General features: G+C 39.8%; 1 protein-coding gene across 1 annotated transcript in view; it reads right to left on the bottom strand.

The window, feature by feature from the left end:
• Positions 1 to 4,711: 4,711 nt before the first annotated feature.
• Positions 4,712 to 12,544, bottom strand: part of ETNK1 (ethanolamine kinase 1) — a 32,451-nt gene continuing 24,618 nt past the window's right edge. Inside the window, exon 8 of the mRNA XM_082309035.1 lies at positions 4,712 to 11,753. Within this exon, the coding sequence (XP_082165161.1) occupies positions 11,681 to 11,753 (73 nt within the window). The 3' untranslated portion in view covers positions 4,712 to 11,680. The remainder of the gene's footprint in view (positions 11,754 to 12,544) is intronic.

The raw sequence follows: 12,544 nt of genomic DNA, 5'->3' as shown, positions 1-12,544 counted from the left end.
CTCAGCCATCTCTCCCTGCCAGTTTTCTCCGGCTTCCCTCACTGAGGACCAGGTTATACAAAGAAAGACGTGATATTTACAGCACTCTCACTGCACACACGCGCACCCCGGAATGGGTATTAACCAGCAAATTACTAAAATCTCGGTCTTTTTGATTCACAACCCATAAAGCCAGCTGCAGCAGGTTTTGCTACTCAGCCATAGAAAATAAGCTAGGAGGAATTCTGCAATGCTCAAGCCAAAAGCAGCTAAACATTGAGAGAAACCCTTCTGTCCCAAATATTCTTGCTTTATTTGAGGTGACCTATGAGGTTACTTTCTGCCTTTTTATTTCCTCCTCAAACTTTTGTGTCATCAGCTGGGCTAGGTAAAGGTTGGGTACAGGCCTTCAGATTCGTGTTAACACAACATAAATAGCAACAGTTGTGTTTTATTCAAAGAGTTGTTCTAGGACTAAATGTGCACTCACACTGGAGAATTATCTCCTGCATGCATTTCTATTTTTTCCTCTCAAGTTTTTGGCCTAGAGAATCATAAACAGTTGAAAGGATCCCTTCATCTAATGAATAAATACACTTCCAAAATGTGAAGCTCAGAACTTGCAAGTAGACCTGGTTTTGGGACACTGTAGCAAGCTGCCCTGAACACTGCTGGATCTCCAATTAGGCATTCAAACAAAAATATCTAAAACCACCACTGCTTTTGATAATATATGCCAGAGAAACAATAAAGTAAGTTAACTATGACACCTTCATAAGGAGGTCTCCATTTTTTTCTCAGCTGCAAACTGATTATTTGCAGCAAACCTCTGATTTATTCTCGCCACTCTAATCAATATCTTCTCCTCTTCATCTTGGGTGCTCCCTTTATTTCATGTCCCCATTTTTTTAGCGCTCCACTGTCGCCCATGTCAGTACATCTTTTCATTAATCACTCTTTCTTCCATTCTCTTTTCCTCATCTTTCTCCTCCATGATGCTAGCTCCTCCTCCTCCTCCTCCTCCTTCTCCCATCAGTGAGGCACACCCTTCTTTCTGATCTCTGCAAATGAAGATCCCTTCTTTTACTCTTACCCCTATAGACCACTACCTTAAACTCCTCTGTTTGAACCACAAACATTAGTATTCACACAGGTTAAGATTAGGGTAAAACCTTGTCTTGGTCTGGTGCCTAAGAAACAGAAAATACTTTTTCATTGTTGTGCAGTATTATTAGACACAATTTGACTAGTTTTGGTTGTTTTAACCTGCTTCTAAAATCTTGCTACTAATCAGCATCTGCAGTGAGAGAGGCCAGAGTTACAAGTAGTCATGCGTTTCTACTACACGCAACAGGGAAAAGCTTTTGTTTCTTGTAAAGCTCCACCAGTCTAACACCTGCGTGACAACTTAATTCACCCACCTCTGCAAGTTAGTCAGCTCCAGTTTATACAGAGGGAGTATGAAGGAGCTGCAAGGCTGGTCGGTGCAGATAAAACATCACCACTGACCAGTTACCAGGGTTGCTAAATCTGGACAAGCACGCCAGGACAGTCAGGAACCTGATGCTCCTTCTCTAGCTTTTAGACGCATCCCGTTGCACAATCCAAAGGGGTAAAGACTAGCCGGTAGATCCCTAGTCATCATTTTTCCAAGCCTGAAAATAAGTTTTACCTTAAAAGCTTGGCTGAATTTTGTAACAAGAGCCAGAGGAAGCCCAGTGAGTCCATCTGAAGAGGCCGGATGAACACTGTAGCTTGGAGCAACTGGAGTTTGGTAGGTGAGATCCATTTCGGCCCCCAGCAGCTCTCCCAAGAGCTCTCCCAGTATTACCACAGCCCAGAGAAAAGTGGGGCAGCAGCTGCTCACAAGCTGAAGCTTCAGACCAACTTTCAGAGAGCATCTTAAGTATTTAAAAGGTCAAATAAATTTTTGGTCTCACTCCCTCCATGGTCTTTTCTTGTTGTTATTTTACTGATAAAATCTGGGGGAAATATGCTGCTGTTTTTATAGCGCGACACGATTGGCAAACCCCCACTTTAGAGAAGTGTAGGTTGTAGCACGCATGACTAACGATTAATGATGCTCATTAAAAAATGAAGTTCTGATGAAATTCATTAATGCTTGGCTTGAGTCTAGTTAACAGTTACGCAACATTAAGAGCAAGGCAATTACAGATCTTGGCTGCAACTCACTGAGAGATAAAAGAATACCCTTTTTCCTGCTTAACTCAACACATGACGTGCTGTACTAGAAAAATAAGCTGTCTTGAAAAGCTTCTTCAACAATGAGACACAGTCTGCAGCTCCATTGCCATCTGCGGGTAAGTGCTGGAGTCTATCATCCCGCTCTGCGCATCACGGGGCGCAGAGAAATAAAGGCATCCACAGAAAAGAGCGACAACAAAGTAAGAGCCACACTTCTGACTGGCGCCAGTCGGTCACAACATCATGTGAAGTTAGACACCACCTTTGGCCTCTCAGGTGACTGCTACCATTTGAACAATTTTATGTGTTGCTCCTTTCACACTCCTAAAAACTTAAAAACCAGATGAGGAGCTTTATTCTAAATAGCATGGCAAGAGACCGGGATGAGGATAAACTGCAGATTAATTTTAGGGAATATTAACAGGAGATGGGAAGGAAACAAGTCATGGTTAGCGGCTTAAGTCTGGAGTCTCAAGGAAGGCTTCCAGAAGAGTACGCACAAGAGGTTCGCACTCCCGTCTCAAAGCCAGTTCCTGATTAAAGAAACATTTTTGTCCCTACACATCAGCAATAAAAGCACACCCTGGGGCTTAAAAAAGCCTTCCCTACCTGTTCAGTAGCAAGCGGAGCTCCTGAAAGGGGACCATGGGCAGCGCACACCCACGGCTGTGCATCAAACAGATTCCAGTGCACTCTCACGCAGCTTGACTCGGCAGTGCTAATGGGAGTAAAGCCTTCTATTTAATATATTTATTAACCTATAAACCTATTTGCATTCTATATAACACAAATCAGCGTTCTATTGTTATTAAGGGTAAACGTGCTATTTTGATTTCACTCGGGGAAACTCCTAGGAACGCACATTTTATATAGCTGACATTTAAATACATTACGTATTGAAGTCCACTACACATGCCGTTGTTTTCCCTCCTATTTATGCCTGTAGTTTGGCTCTTTATCTTGAGAAAAATAAATAACCTATTCAGGACCTTATTTTCTGGGGTGGCCTCAAAAAACCTCATTACTTCCCACTGAACTTCTAGCTCAGTAAGAACTTGCTCTGCATTTTCTGGCCAAGTTGTGAGTGAAGGATTTTTACCTGGGGGAGAAAAGAAAGATTCCATGTTATGATGGATTGGTTCATCAGCACAGGAGATCTCCTTTTCACTCCAGTTACAACAGTGAACAAAGAGTAGCCACAAGCTAGCCCCGTGGAAAGTTTTGAGGATTTGGGCAGTGGATGCCAGAGAAACACCAGCTCTTGGCACTAAGCAGCAAATCAGTAAGGACAAGTAACCCTAGATATCCCGTCATCGCCTGAGTATTTCCTATTAAACTGAACAACAATTCTTCAGTTCCCCCATTCTGTAGCAGCACTACTTCAGCAGCAAAAAGCCCAATGGAAACGGGCCACGCGTTCAGGTCAACGAGAGGCAGCGACGCTCGGAGCGTTTCAGAATCTCAGGCCAGAGCAGCTGTGCAGATAGAGTATTACTGCGTGATCATTACACTTCCAGAAAACAGAATTAAGAGGTGGAGGCCTTGCAGATTAAGAAGGAATTTCTACTTGCGAAAACCTATTTAAGCAAAGACGCATGGGGCTCAAGGCTCCAGTCCCCTACAGCACTGGGTCCATGCTTTTTCTTAGCCCAAAGATTAATCTGTTTTTGCACTTGGCAGAACTTTTTTGTAAGGTGTTGCTTTATTTGCTTGTTCTATCTGTCCCTTACTACATACACACAAACTCTGGTAACTCCTTAATTAAGCTCACTACGAACAAGACCAAAATTTCGTATTTGGCGCATGGAGGAAAGGCCCCTTTGCAGTGAGGAGGACGGCAGGTACACAACGGAGCGCACGCTTTGGCCCAAGAAATGTTTTCCTCAATAAATTCACTGCGGGCAACTGCAGAGGGTAACTCAAGCCCAAGGAAAATCTGTATCTTGGTGAAATCATTCTCTTTAGGGTGCGCAGCCAAGGAGGAGGAAGCCGAGTTTTGTTGACATACATGGTAACATCCCAGTTAACGCCCCAGCAAGCCTCGAGCATTGTGCCACTAGCGCTGGATGCGGAGCCTTTCCCCAGCGTCACGGATCAGCCTGTGAAACGGGGCCCACGTAGTCAACACAGCCCTTATTCTGCAGAAATTAAACTTCAGAGCAGCCCAAACTTTGCATGTTTTCCTGCACTAATTCCTACCGACAGCCAGGTTCCATCTAATTCCTGCCTCCCAGATGTGCAATTCTAGTTGTCAATGACCAAGCCTATTTAAATGCAGAGCTGTTAAAAGATCTAACTTTGTGCGAGCCAGAGCCAAATAGCGGCTCAAAGTATTTCTTTTTAGCCCCGTTGTTAATCCCAGAAAGAGGTATGCGTTTTAACACAAGTCAAAAGCCTTTTAAGAACTCTTAAGTATTCCATATTAAGTGCCAAGTATTCCCTAACAAGTGCTTTCAAACCTGGGGAAAGCAAAATCATCACGATATATGCCAGCAGTGCAGTTAGAAACAAACTTTATTGTCGCAGTTTGAAATTATTTACACAATATAAATCTCTTTGAAAGGTACATTACTTCATTTAATCAGTGGTAGAAGGCCTTATAATAGCTTTGATAACATTTAGTTCAAAAGAAATACGATTCACTCCAATGGATAAATGATGCATCTAAACTCCACAACACACAAGAAGGGTGATGGGGACTTTTGCGGGGGTGACAGTGCTGGAAGATGACAAAGGCTTATTTGTAAATTGAGCTTATTTTATTCACAGGACATAAATGGACTCATGTTTAAAAGAACACTGAAAAATATGCAGTAACAAAAAAATGCCACAAAACTGAGTATCTCCCTAATACACTATGGCCCTGTTTCTGCAAGTATTTAAAGGGTCTTAGATAGCTGGGTTAAGAGGCTCAAGACAGAACCAATGAGTCTAACTTTAAGTCATATTTAAGAAAGATTGGATACATTCTCGGTTCTGAGACTATTCAAAGCACTTGTGTACAAAGCAGCATTAACTACCACAGACTGCATCTGAGATACAAAATGTTAAAAGGAACATTTCTACAAAAAAAAAATTTCTTTCACACACGAAAGACTTGACACCTACCATTTTTGATAACACTTAATTACTACTACCAAAAGCTTAGGAACATATACTTTTTTCCAGTTCACATGGCATTTTATGGCATTGTATACAACATTTTTCATGTTTCTCTTCCATGGTCTCTTTCATCTTGTGTTTTGCATGGATCTCTATGTGGGGAAAAAAAAACACTTAGAAAAAAACGCAGCTGCAATACCACAAAAATAGGCTGGGGCAGTACCTGAAGTTATTTCAGCATTTATTTTCAAAGCTTGCTAGATTCCAGGTAACTTGTTTGCTTTCTAAATGTTCATACAACTTCTAAGTTCCAGCAAGTTTTCTCTGTCATCCCTCTATAAGCATCAAATCAGGCGTATTTGGGAAGTCCATGAACTAAGATTTTCACACCGCAGGGAACCCGAGACAGCAGCTCAACAATTATAGGCAGCTACAGAAACAGCCAACGTAAAACCCTGAACCAGAAGTGTGGTCATCTGAAGTCTGGCCCCCTGTTCTGCGATCATGATGGGCTTCGGGGCCATTCCAGTCAGCTTTCCGACACTTCACAATAATAATAAAACCCTTTATTAAAGATTCTGGTGCAGATCACCACCTATACTATTAAGTGCACAGAAAAACCCAACACACACTTAAGTGTTGCAAATTAATCAACTGCATAGGGTTTGGTTGTTTTGGTTGGTTTGTTTGTTTTGTTTTTTTTTTTTTTTTTTAACAGTCTTTTGGAACGTTTCTTCCCTCTCCCCCCAGGCTGACTGGTTTCCTAATCACAGGAACTTAATCTCTACAAATCAGACCAATTGGAAAAGTCACTTTAAAAAAAAAAAAAAATCAAACCATGCTTTTTGCAGTGTCTCACCAGATCACTTAAATAGAGCACCTCCATACAACTGGCACATGCAAACATTTCACACGTTTTCCTTTCCACTCCAGAGGTCTGTAAGCCACAAAGTTTGGTTTCCTCCAACATGTCCCACCTGGATTTGTGTGGTTTCTCACTGCTGAGAGCCCCTTTCCTAGAGGTTGTGTGGCTGGCGAACAGAACACCTACCTTGCACAGGACCAAAGGTTGTGGCTTTTCGTATCTTTCACCGCTAATGAAAACAATCAGCTTGCGGCCCACAGTCATAAAAAGTTGGGGAAAGAATCAGCTGCAAGACTGCTCAACATCAGCCTTGCATATAGAGACTGCTGTAACTACAGCCTGCCTGGTGAGGAAGAGATGACAGGAGACAGTAGCTAATTCCAGTCATTTAGTAATCTAGCATACCTTAGAAGGCATCCAAGAACACAGTGAACAATACAAAACCATTAAAACACACCAAGAATAGGCAGCCACCTCAAACACTGACAGGCTAGATGTGATCAGCCTCCCCTGCAAACTACAGGAAGGACTACCCCAAGCAGGACATTGTATTCCACGCGGTTACAGAACAAAAGTTTTGTTTAATCAGAAAGTTACCCATTTTTTTTTTTTTTTAAAGCTTTCTTTCAGTAGGAGTAACAAGAGACTATTTTGCAAGCTTTTGTTAGCTACCAAAGGCTTTAAAAAAAAAATCTGAACGTCATCTTGAAACAAACTTTACTCTTCACAATTTGCTCTTGTCCTTAAATCATGCAAGTAAATAAGCATATCCAATACTACATCAAAAGCTTAAGCTTCCATGTGAATGATTTCCTTTTACTTATATTTACTGAGCCCATCCCTCCCCTCCTGACCAGTATTTCTTTGATAAACTCACTTCCCAGGACCCTAGTAACTTACAAGTGTCAACACGGATAAGCACGCGTACCTTCCCCCCGGTGCAGGTAAAGCTGACAGGAGGTACAAACTGCATCAAGATCAATTTGTCAGATGGACAGCGAGATCTGCACACCTGTATTTTCCCGCAGAGTTATTAAACACAACAGTGACAAGAATAAACTAACAGCTTGAAGGACACTATGGAGTTCAAAACAGACAGTGAAAGGCAACAGTAATGAAATACAGTTGGGCATTTGGGGAAAGCTGTGCTTCATTATCTCTATGCTTCCAAGATTAAAGGCCTCTTCAGGAAGGGACTTCCTACACAAAAAAATCTGATAGGAAGTCATGTACTGACAAAACAAACACAATCTTAGTCAAAAAGGAAGCAGTGATGATTAAGTATGGAAAGGAAGCTGTTTCTAGTCTTGTTTCCCCTAATGAAGTAGGGTTGTGGGCACGGGGAGGAGGTGGAAGGAATGGCACACAGGGAAAATACCTCAGGTAAGTTTCAAATAGTCTAAAGGGGCCACCAATAGTTCTAGTGTCGAGGAAAATGACTGGCAGAACTATTTCACTGATTTGGGCATTTATTATAAGCATTTACGAGTTAGCAACTATTCCTATTATAAGGCTATATCCACCAAAAACATTTAAGGTGGGGGACTTCTACCACAACTAACTCAATTGCTGTCACCACGGGAGCGCGCGCTTCAGGAGTACTTCAATTCCACACGCTTATGTTTAGAAGTCACCAGCATTCAAGACTGTACAGGAAATTTTTGGAAGTTTAAGTAAACAATTTTAACAGCCTTCCTTATACCACAGGTACTACAGGTACCTCTGACACATAGTTTGCCCTATTATTAGAATAGACTTTCTCTTCATGTTAGTACTGTATAAATTCCTTTATTCCCGGAATCGTTCCCAAGAGCAAGATGTCAAAAAAAGCTAACGGGGAAAAAAAGACACTGGATGCTCAAGGTTATAAATGGATACCTTAACATAAAACTATTATGTTCTGTTACAGGTCAAGTTAACAAAAGAAGTCCGCACACAGAGTTAGATTTCTTCTTTACATCAAAATTTCTACAAAATAGGAGAGAATACAATGCAATACACAAGTCCATAAATGCAAGATACAATACAATTCACACTAATTTACAAATGGTTATTTACACTGTTGTATATACATACACAGTCAGACCTGGTTAATGCAAATTCGGTACGTCCTTTTAAAATGCAAATCAAGAGGTGTAAGTGAAGGAATTTAAAATTATGTGAGAAGAGACTAGTTATCATTCAGAAACCTTTAATGCTTAGGTAACTTATGAAATTAGGCATGGATTAGCCAGATCTGACTGCAGAAATGAGAAGAAAAAAATTCACACTATTCTGCTTTACAAAAGCAACCAGGCCGCTATGGTCTATTGACTTGATGCTATTTATGCAAGAATGCCATTACTAATAATCCTCTTTATATTTACAGTATGGGTTTAACTACAGTAAGAATTATTAATTTTGGCATTCATGCCCTCAGCTTAACATAAAGGCAACAGAAGATCTTCTTGGCAAGTCACAGTCAAAACTACTTAAGGATGTTTCTAGAGCTCAGTCATTTTTTTGTCCTCCTTCAAATATCTCAACATTGCTATTAAGGAGACTGAGATAAATTAACTGAAACAAGTACATGTTCTCTAGTTTGGTGCTCTAGTACCGAACTTACATTCAGAATGTCCTGTATTCACAGTTTCAAGCCACCTTGTAATCTGCAATGCTATTGCAAGCTACTGCTTCAAACTTCACACACCTGTGGATATTCCTTAGCAAGTGAGAATATCTGAGTGCTACTGGCTCAAACGGATGTGGACCAAGGCTGAAGGTAACTGGCATTTCATTTTGGAAAATGTTTTACAGTATTTCCTCAGAACTTATCAGGAATTCTTTTAACCTGCACTTGTCTTGAAAGAAAGCTGATGCAAAGCAGCATTGAAGTGTGTAAAATTAATTTCAACATGCAAAATGAAAGCCTCTACCAGCACTGCAAAGTCAACCACTGTAACCTGTGATAATCCTTGTGCTTCTTCGAAGTGGCTCAGGAAAAGCTTGCAGTATTTACTATCTGCTTCAAAGTGCTTTTACAGGATTCAGTGGAACTTCACTCCACAAGAATGAGATTGAGCTGCACTCATGAAGAGCTTTGGTTCTGCAGAAGCAAGCTTCCACTCCTACAGTTATTGCTACTTGAGCTATACAAAAAAATACTACTGAAAAAAATTACACTAACTCCAAACGTAAATAGTACTGGTACCTGAAAAGGGAATGTGGATTGCCAACTGTTGGGAAAGCTAGGATCTGTCAAGTGTTGGATTTCCCAAGACCAAGTGAACTTCACAGCCTTTTTCAAATATTTCACAAATACAAAGCTACAGTGCCAGAAATAAAGCCATCACTTGAACAAAACAGTAATAAGAGTTCACAAATCTTTATCAAGCTTACTTCCAAGCATATCTTGCTGAACTGAAAGGGACTACCAAGACAGCAGGGTATTATTCAACATATGTCAATAATATCACAACAGGGAGAAAGTACAAAAAATTAAAGTCTTCGGTGCTTTCATGAGCTCTAGCAACACCCTTGATAACTGCTACAGAGGAAAATATAAATGTCTATTTTAGCTATTTGTTTCTATTTAACCACCAAGAAAATTTTTCCAGGATAGTAGCCTCCAGCTAACAAATGCTAGCGATCATGGTTACCTAATTTCAAGTTACAAAAAAATCTCAGTTCTCCCATTTGTATTAGGATTTCTAAGGTTTTGACTGAAGGAAATAAAATAAAATAAAATTGGAAACATTCAGAGATGAATATAAACAAGTTAAGAGGAAAAAAATCCCAAACCTTGCTTTTGTAAAATAACAGAATGCCATTCAAAATGGTCTTTCAAGGTGAAAGTTTTTCATTCACATCAATTTTCTTTGTCCTGAATCAATCCAAGCTTTTGTAAAGCACATATGTGTATATATGTGTATATGTATATACACATACACACACACCAGTGTGCCATAAAGCAATTTTGAATAAATATCTTTGCTGGAGTCTGTACAACAGACTCCCCATAATATTTACTCTTCAGGTAAGTTTGTGTTTGCACGTGTATATGCACACACACAGACTTTGTACATGTGGGCACTTATGTGACCAAAGTGCAAAGTTTTTCAGAGTATAATGAGAGTTGAGTACATGCCTGCCCAACTCCATACTGCATTGTTGGGTTTTATTTTTGTTGTGGGTTTCTCCTCCCCCCCCCCCCCCCGCCCCCGCCCCCCTTCAGACTTAAAGCCTCTTTTCCACTCAAACGTACACATTGTTTTAAGTAAACATTTTCTTTTCAATTCACATTTTGTAATCCAGACCATTCTTGGTATAATAGCTTTAAGAAATAAGGAAACGTGTGTGATGATCAAAGCCCCATTGTTCAAGTCATATACTTTTCCACATTATCCTTCAAAACTGGAGACTTTGAAAAGTAATTTGCTGCCACAGAAAAAAACACAAAACAACAAAAATACCAAATAACAGACATACCAGAATCTGCAACTACAGGACCAAGCATTTAAGACTGGAATCCAAGGTTAGAAGATGACAAAGCAGAAAGATGTCAACAATACACGAACTGTAAACCTAAGTGTCTTGCTCCCCAGTGCAACAGGATCTCTGTTCACTAATCTTCCGTTCAATAGTCCGTTCCGCTAGATACTGCTGAAGCACATCAAATACAGACACCAGAATAGTGTTCAAATTTAGAATCAAGTTTCAAAAAGGAATATAGATTTGGAATAGTGGTCTTTTGCTTTAAAAGTACACTTCATAAACAAGCAGCTTTCCCACAGAAGTTAGAGATGGTACGTTGTCCATCTAACACTATGATGGTACGTATCTCCTCAAAGAATCTGATGGCCACAGAACTTTAACATTTCTACAGCTTAATGCATCAAGAAGGAAAAAATCAAAACGTTATTTATCATTTCAGCAAGCTGGTTGATTCTTATACGAAAGAAAAGTACCATCATATGGAAAGCTACCTTTTTATTTTTTAAAAAAGCGGGAAAAAAATAAAGATCACCCTAAGCTTTTTCCCTAGTTACAGCACACTGGTGATCTCAAGTCTATTATCGCTCATATTTTGCCTGTATACATCTAAAAGGTTAATATTCTCTGACCATGTTTTCTTTAATATAAGTTAATGCAACTTCAATAAAATACGTTGTTAAACGAATCCCTTGGAACAACTTCACTGTCTGCACCCAACTTTTACAAAAACTGATGAAAGCAGCAATGGAATCATGTTAAACTTATAATAAATAATTCACATACAACATATGTTAAATTACAAAGAAGGATTAAATTGCCATTTCTACAACTTTTTATAGATTTAGCAAGTTTCTAATCCGTTTTATATCAACAGCAGTACGTATGCTCTTCATATTAAATTTAACATTGAAGGACTGTTTAGAGGCATTATTTATAAAGCAAGAACCACCAAGTGAGCATTACAGAACTTCAACAAATGTTTAGCTTTTTTCCAGTATCTGTTCTCAGAAAAGATTCAGGGGTTGTCTATCCACTTGGCAAGTTTCTTTCTCTTCATTACTCAGGAAGAGTTAATGTCATGACCTCCAACTTCATTTTGAAGTACTGGTTAAACCGAACAATTGCATACCTATTCAAAGGGAGAGAGATTTGAAGTTAAGAGCAGGCAACTCCTTACATGAAAACAACCACGCGAGGTAGGACTAGTGAAAAGTCCACCTACCCCAGTACCCTCTTTCCAACATCGACCCTTACCAGCTGCCAAAGGAAGAAATTAGGAACAGAGCAACCATATTCCAGTACTTTCTCACCACCCTCCCGACTCCCAGCTTGCTGCAGTTTGCAAAACAGATGTTGTTCCGGGATTATCGGAGGTGGTGTTTTCGTGTTTAATAGTTCTTAGACCGTCTGACAACTGACAACTACAATTCCAAGGAATACTGATCTTGATCATTGCAAGACCGACATTTTATTCAAAAAACTGACACTTTTTTGGGGTCTACCACCTGTGCTTTAACTTGGGTTTTTGTGCCATCTAGTGGTTACTAACAAGTACTTCTACTTGAGAATAATTAGCCACAGGAAGAAATTCACATTTGTTTCATTTACAAATGAAACAACTAAGCCTAGGAAAATGGCTTAGTCAGTGCAAAAAATTCTGAGTGGGATCTTTTACCAAGCGAAATGATTAATTTTATCACCTTGCCCAGTTCCCAATGGAGAGATGAATTCCTCCGCTTGTTGCCATGAAAGACCATTTAAAAAAATGCTAAAGACACACATCTACCTGAAATAGAACACCATTGGCCAGCGTCTTAAGAAAAAGAACTTAACATTCATTGGCATTACAAAGACTCTTTAAAAAAAGATTAGGAATTTCCAAGATCAACACTCCACGCAATAAGAAGGAAACAAGCTCTT

This window comes from Platalea leucorodia (assembly GCF_965183815.1).
Source record: "Platalea leucorodia genome assembly, chromosome: 4".
Lineage (NCBI taxonomy): Eukaryota > Metazoa > Chordata > Aves > Pelecaniformes > Threskiornithidae > Platalea > Platalea leucorodia.
This window is presented reverse-complemented; position numbering and strand designations above follow the sequence as displayed.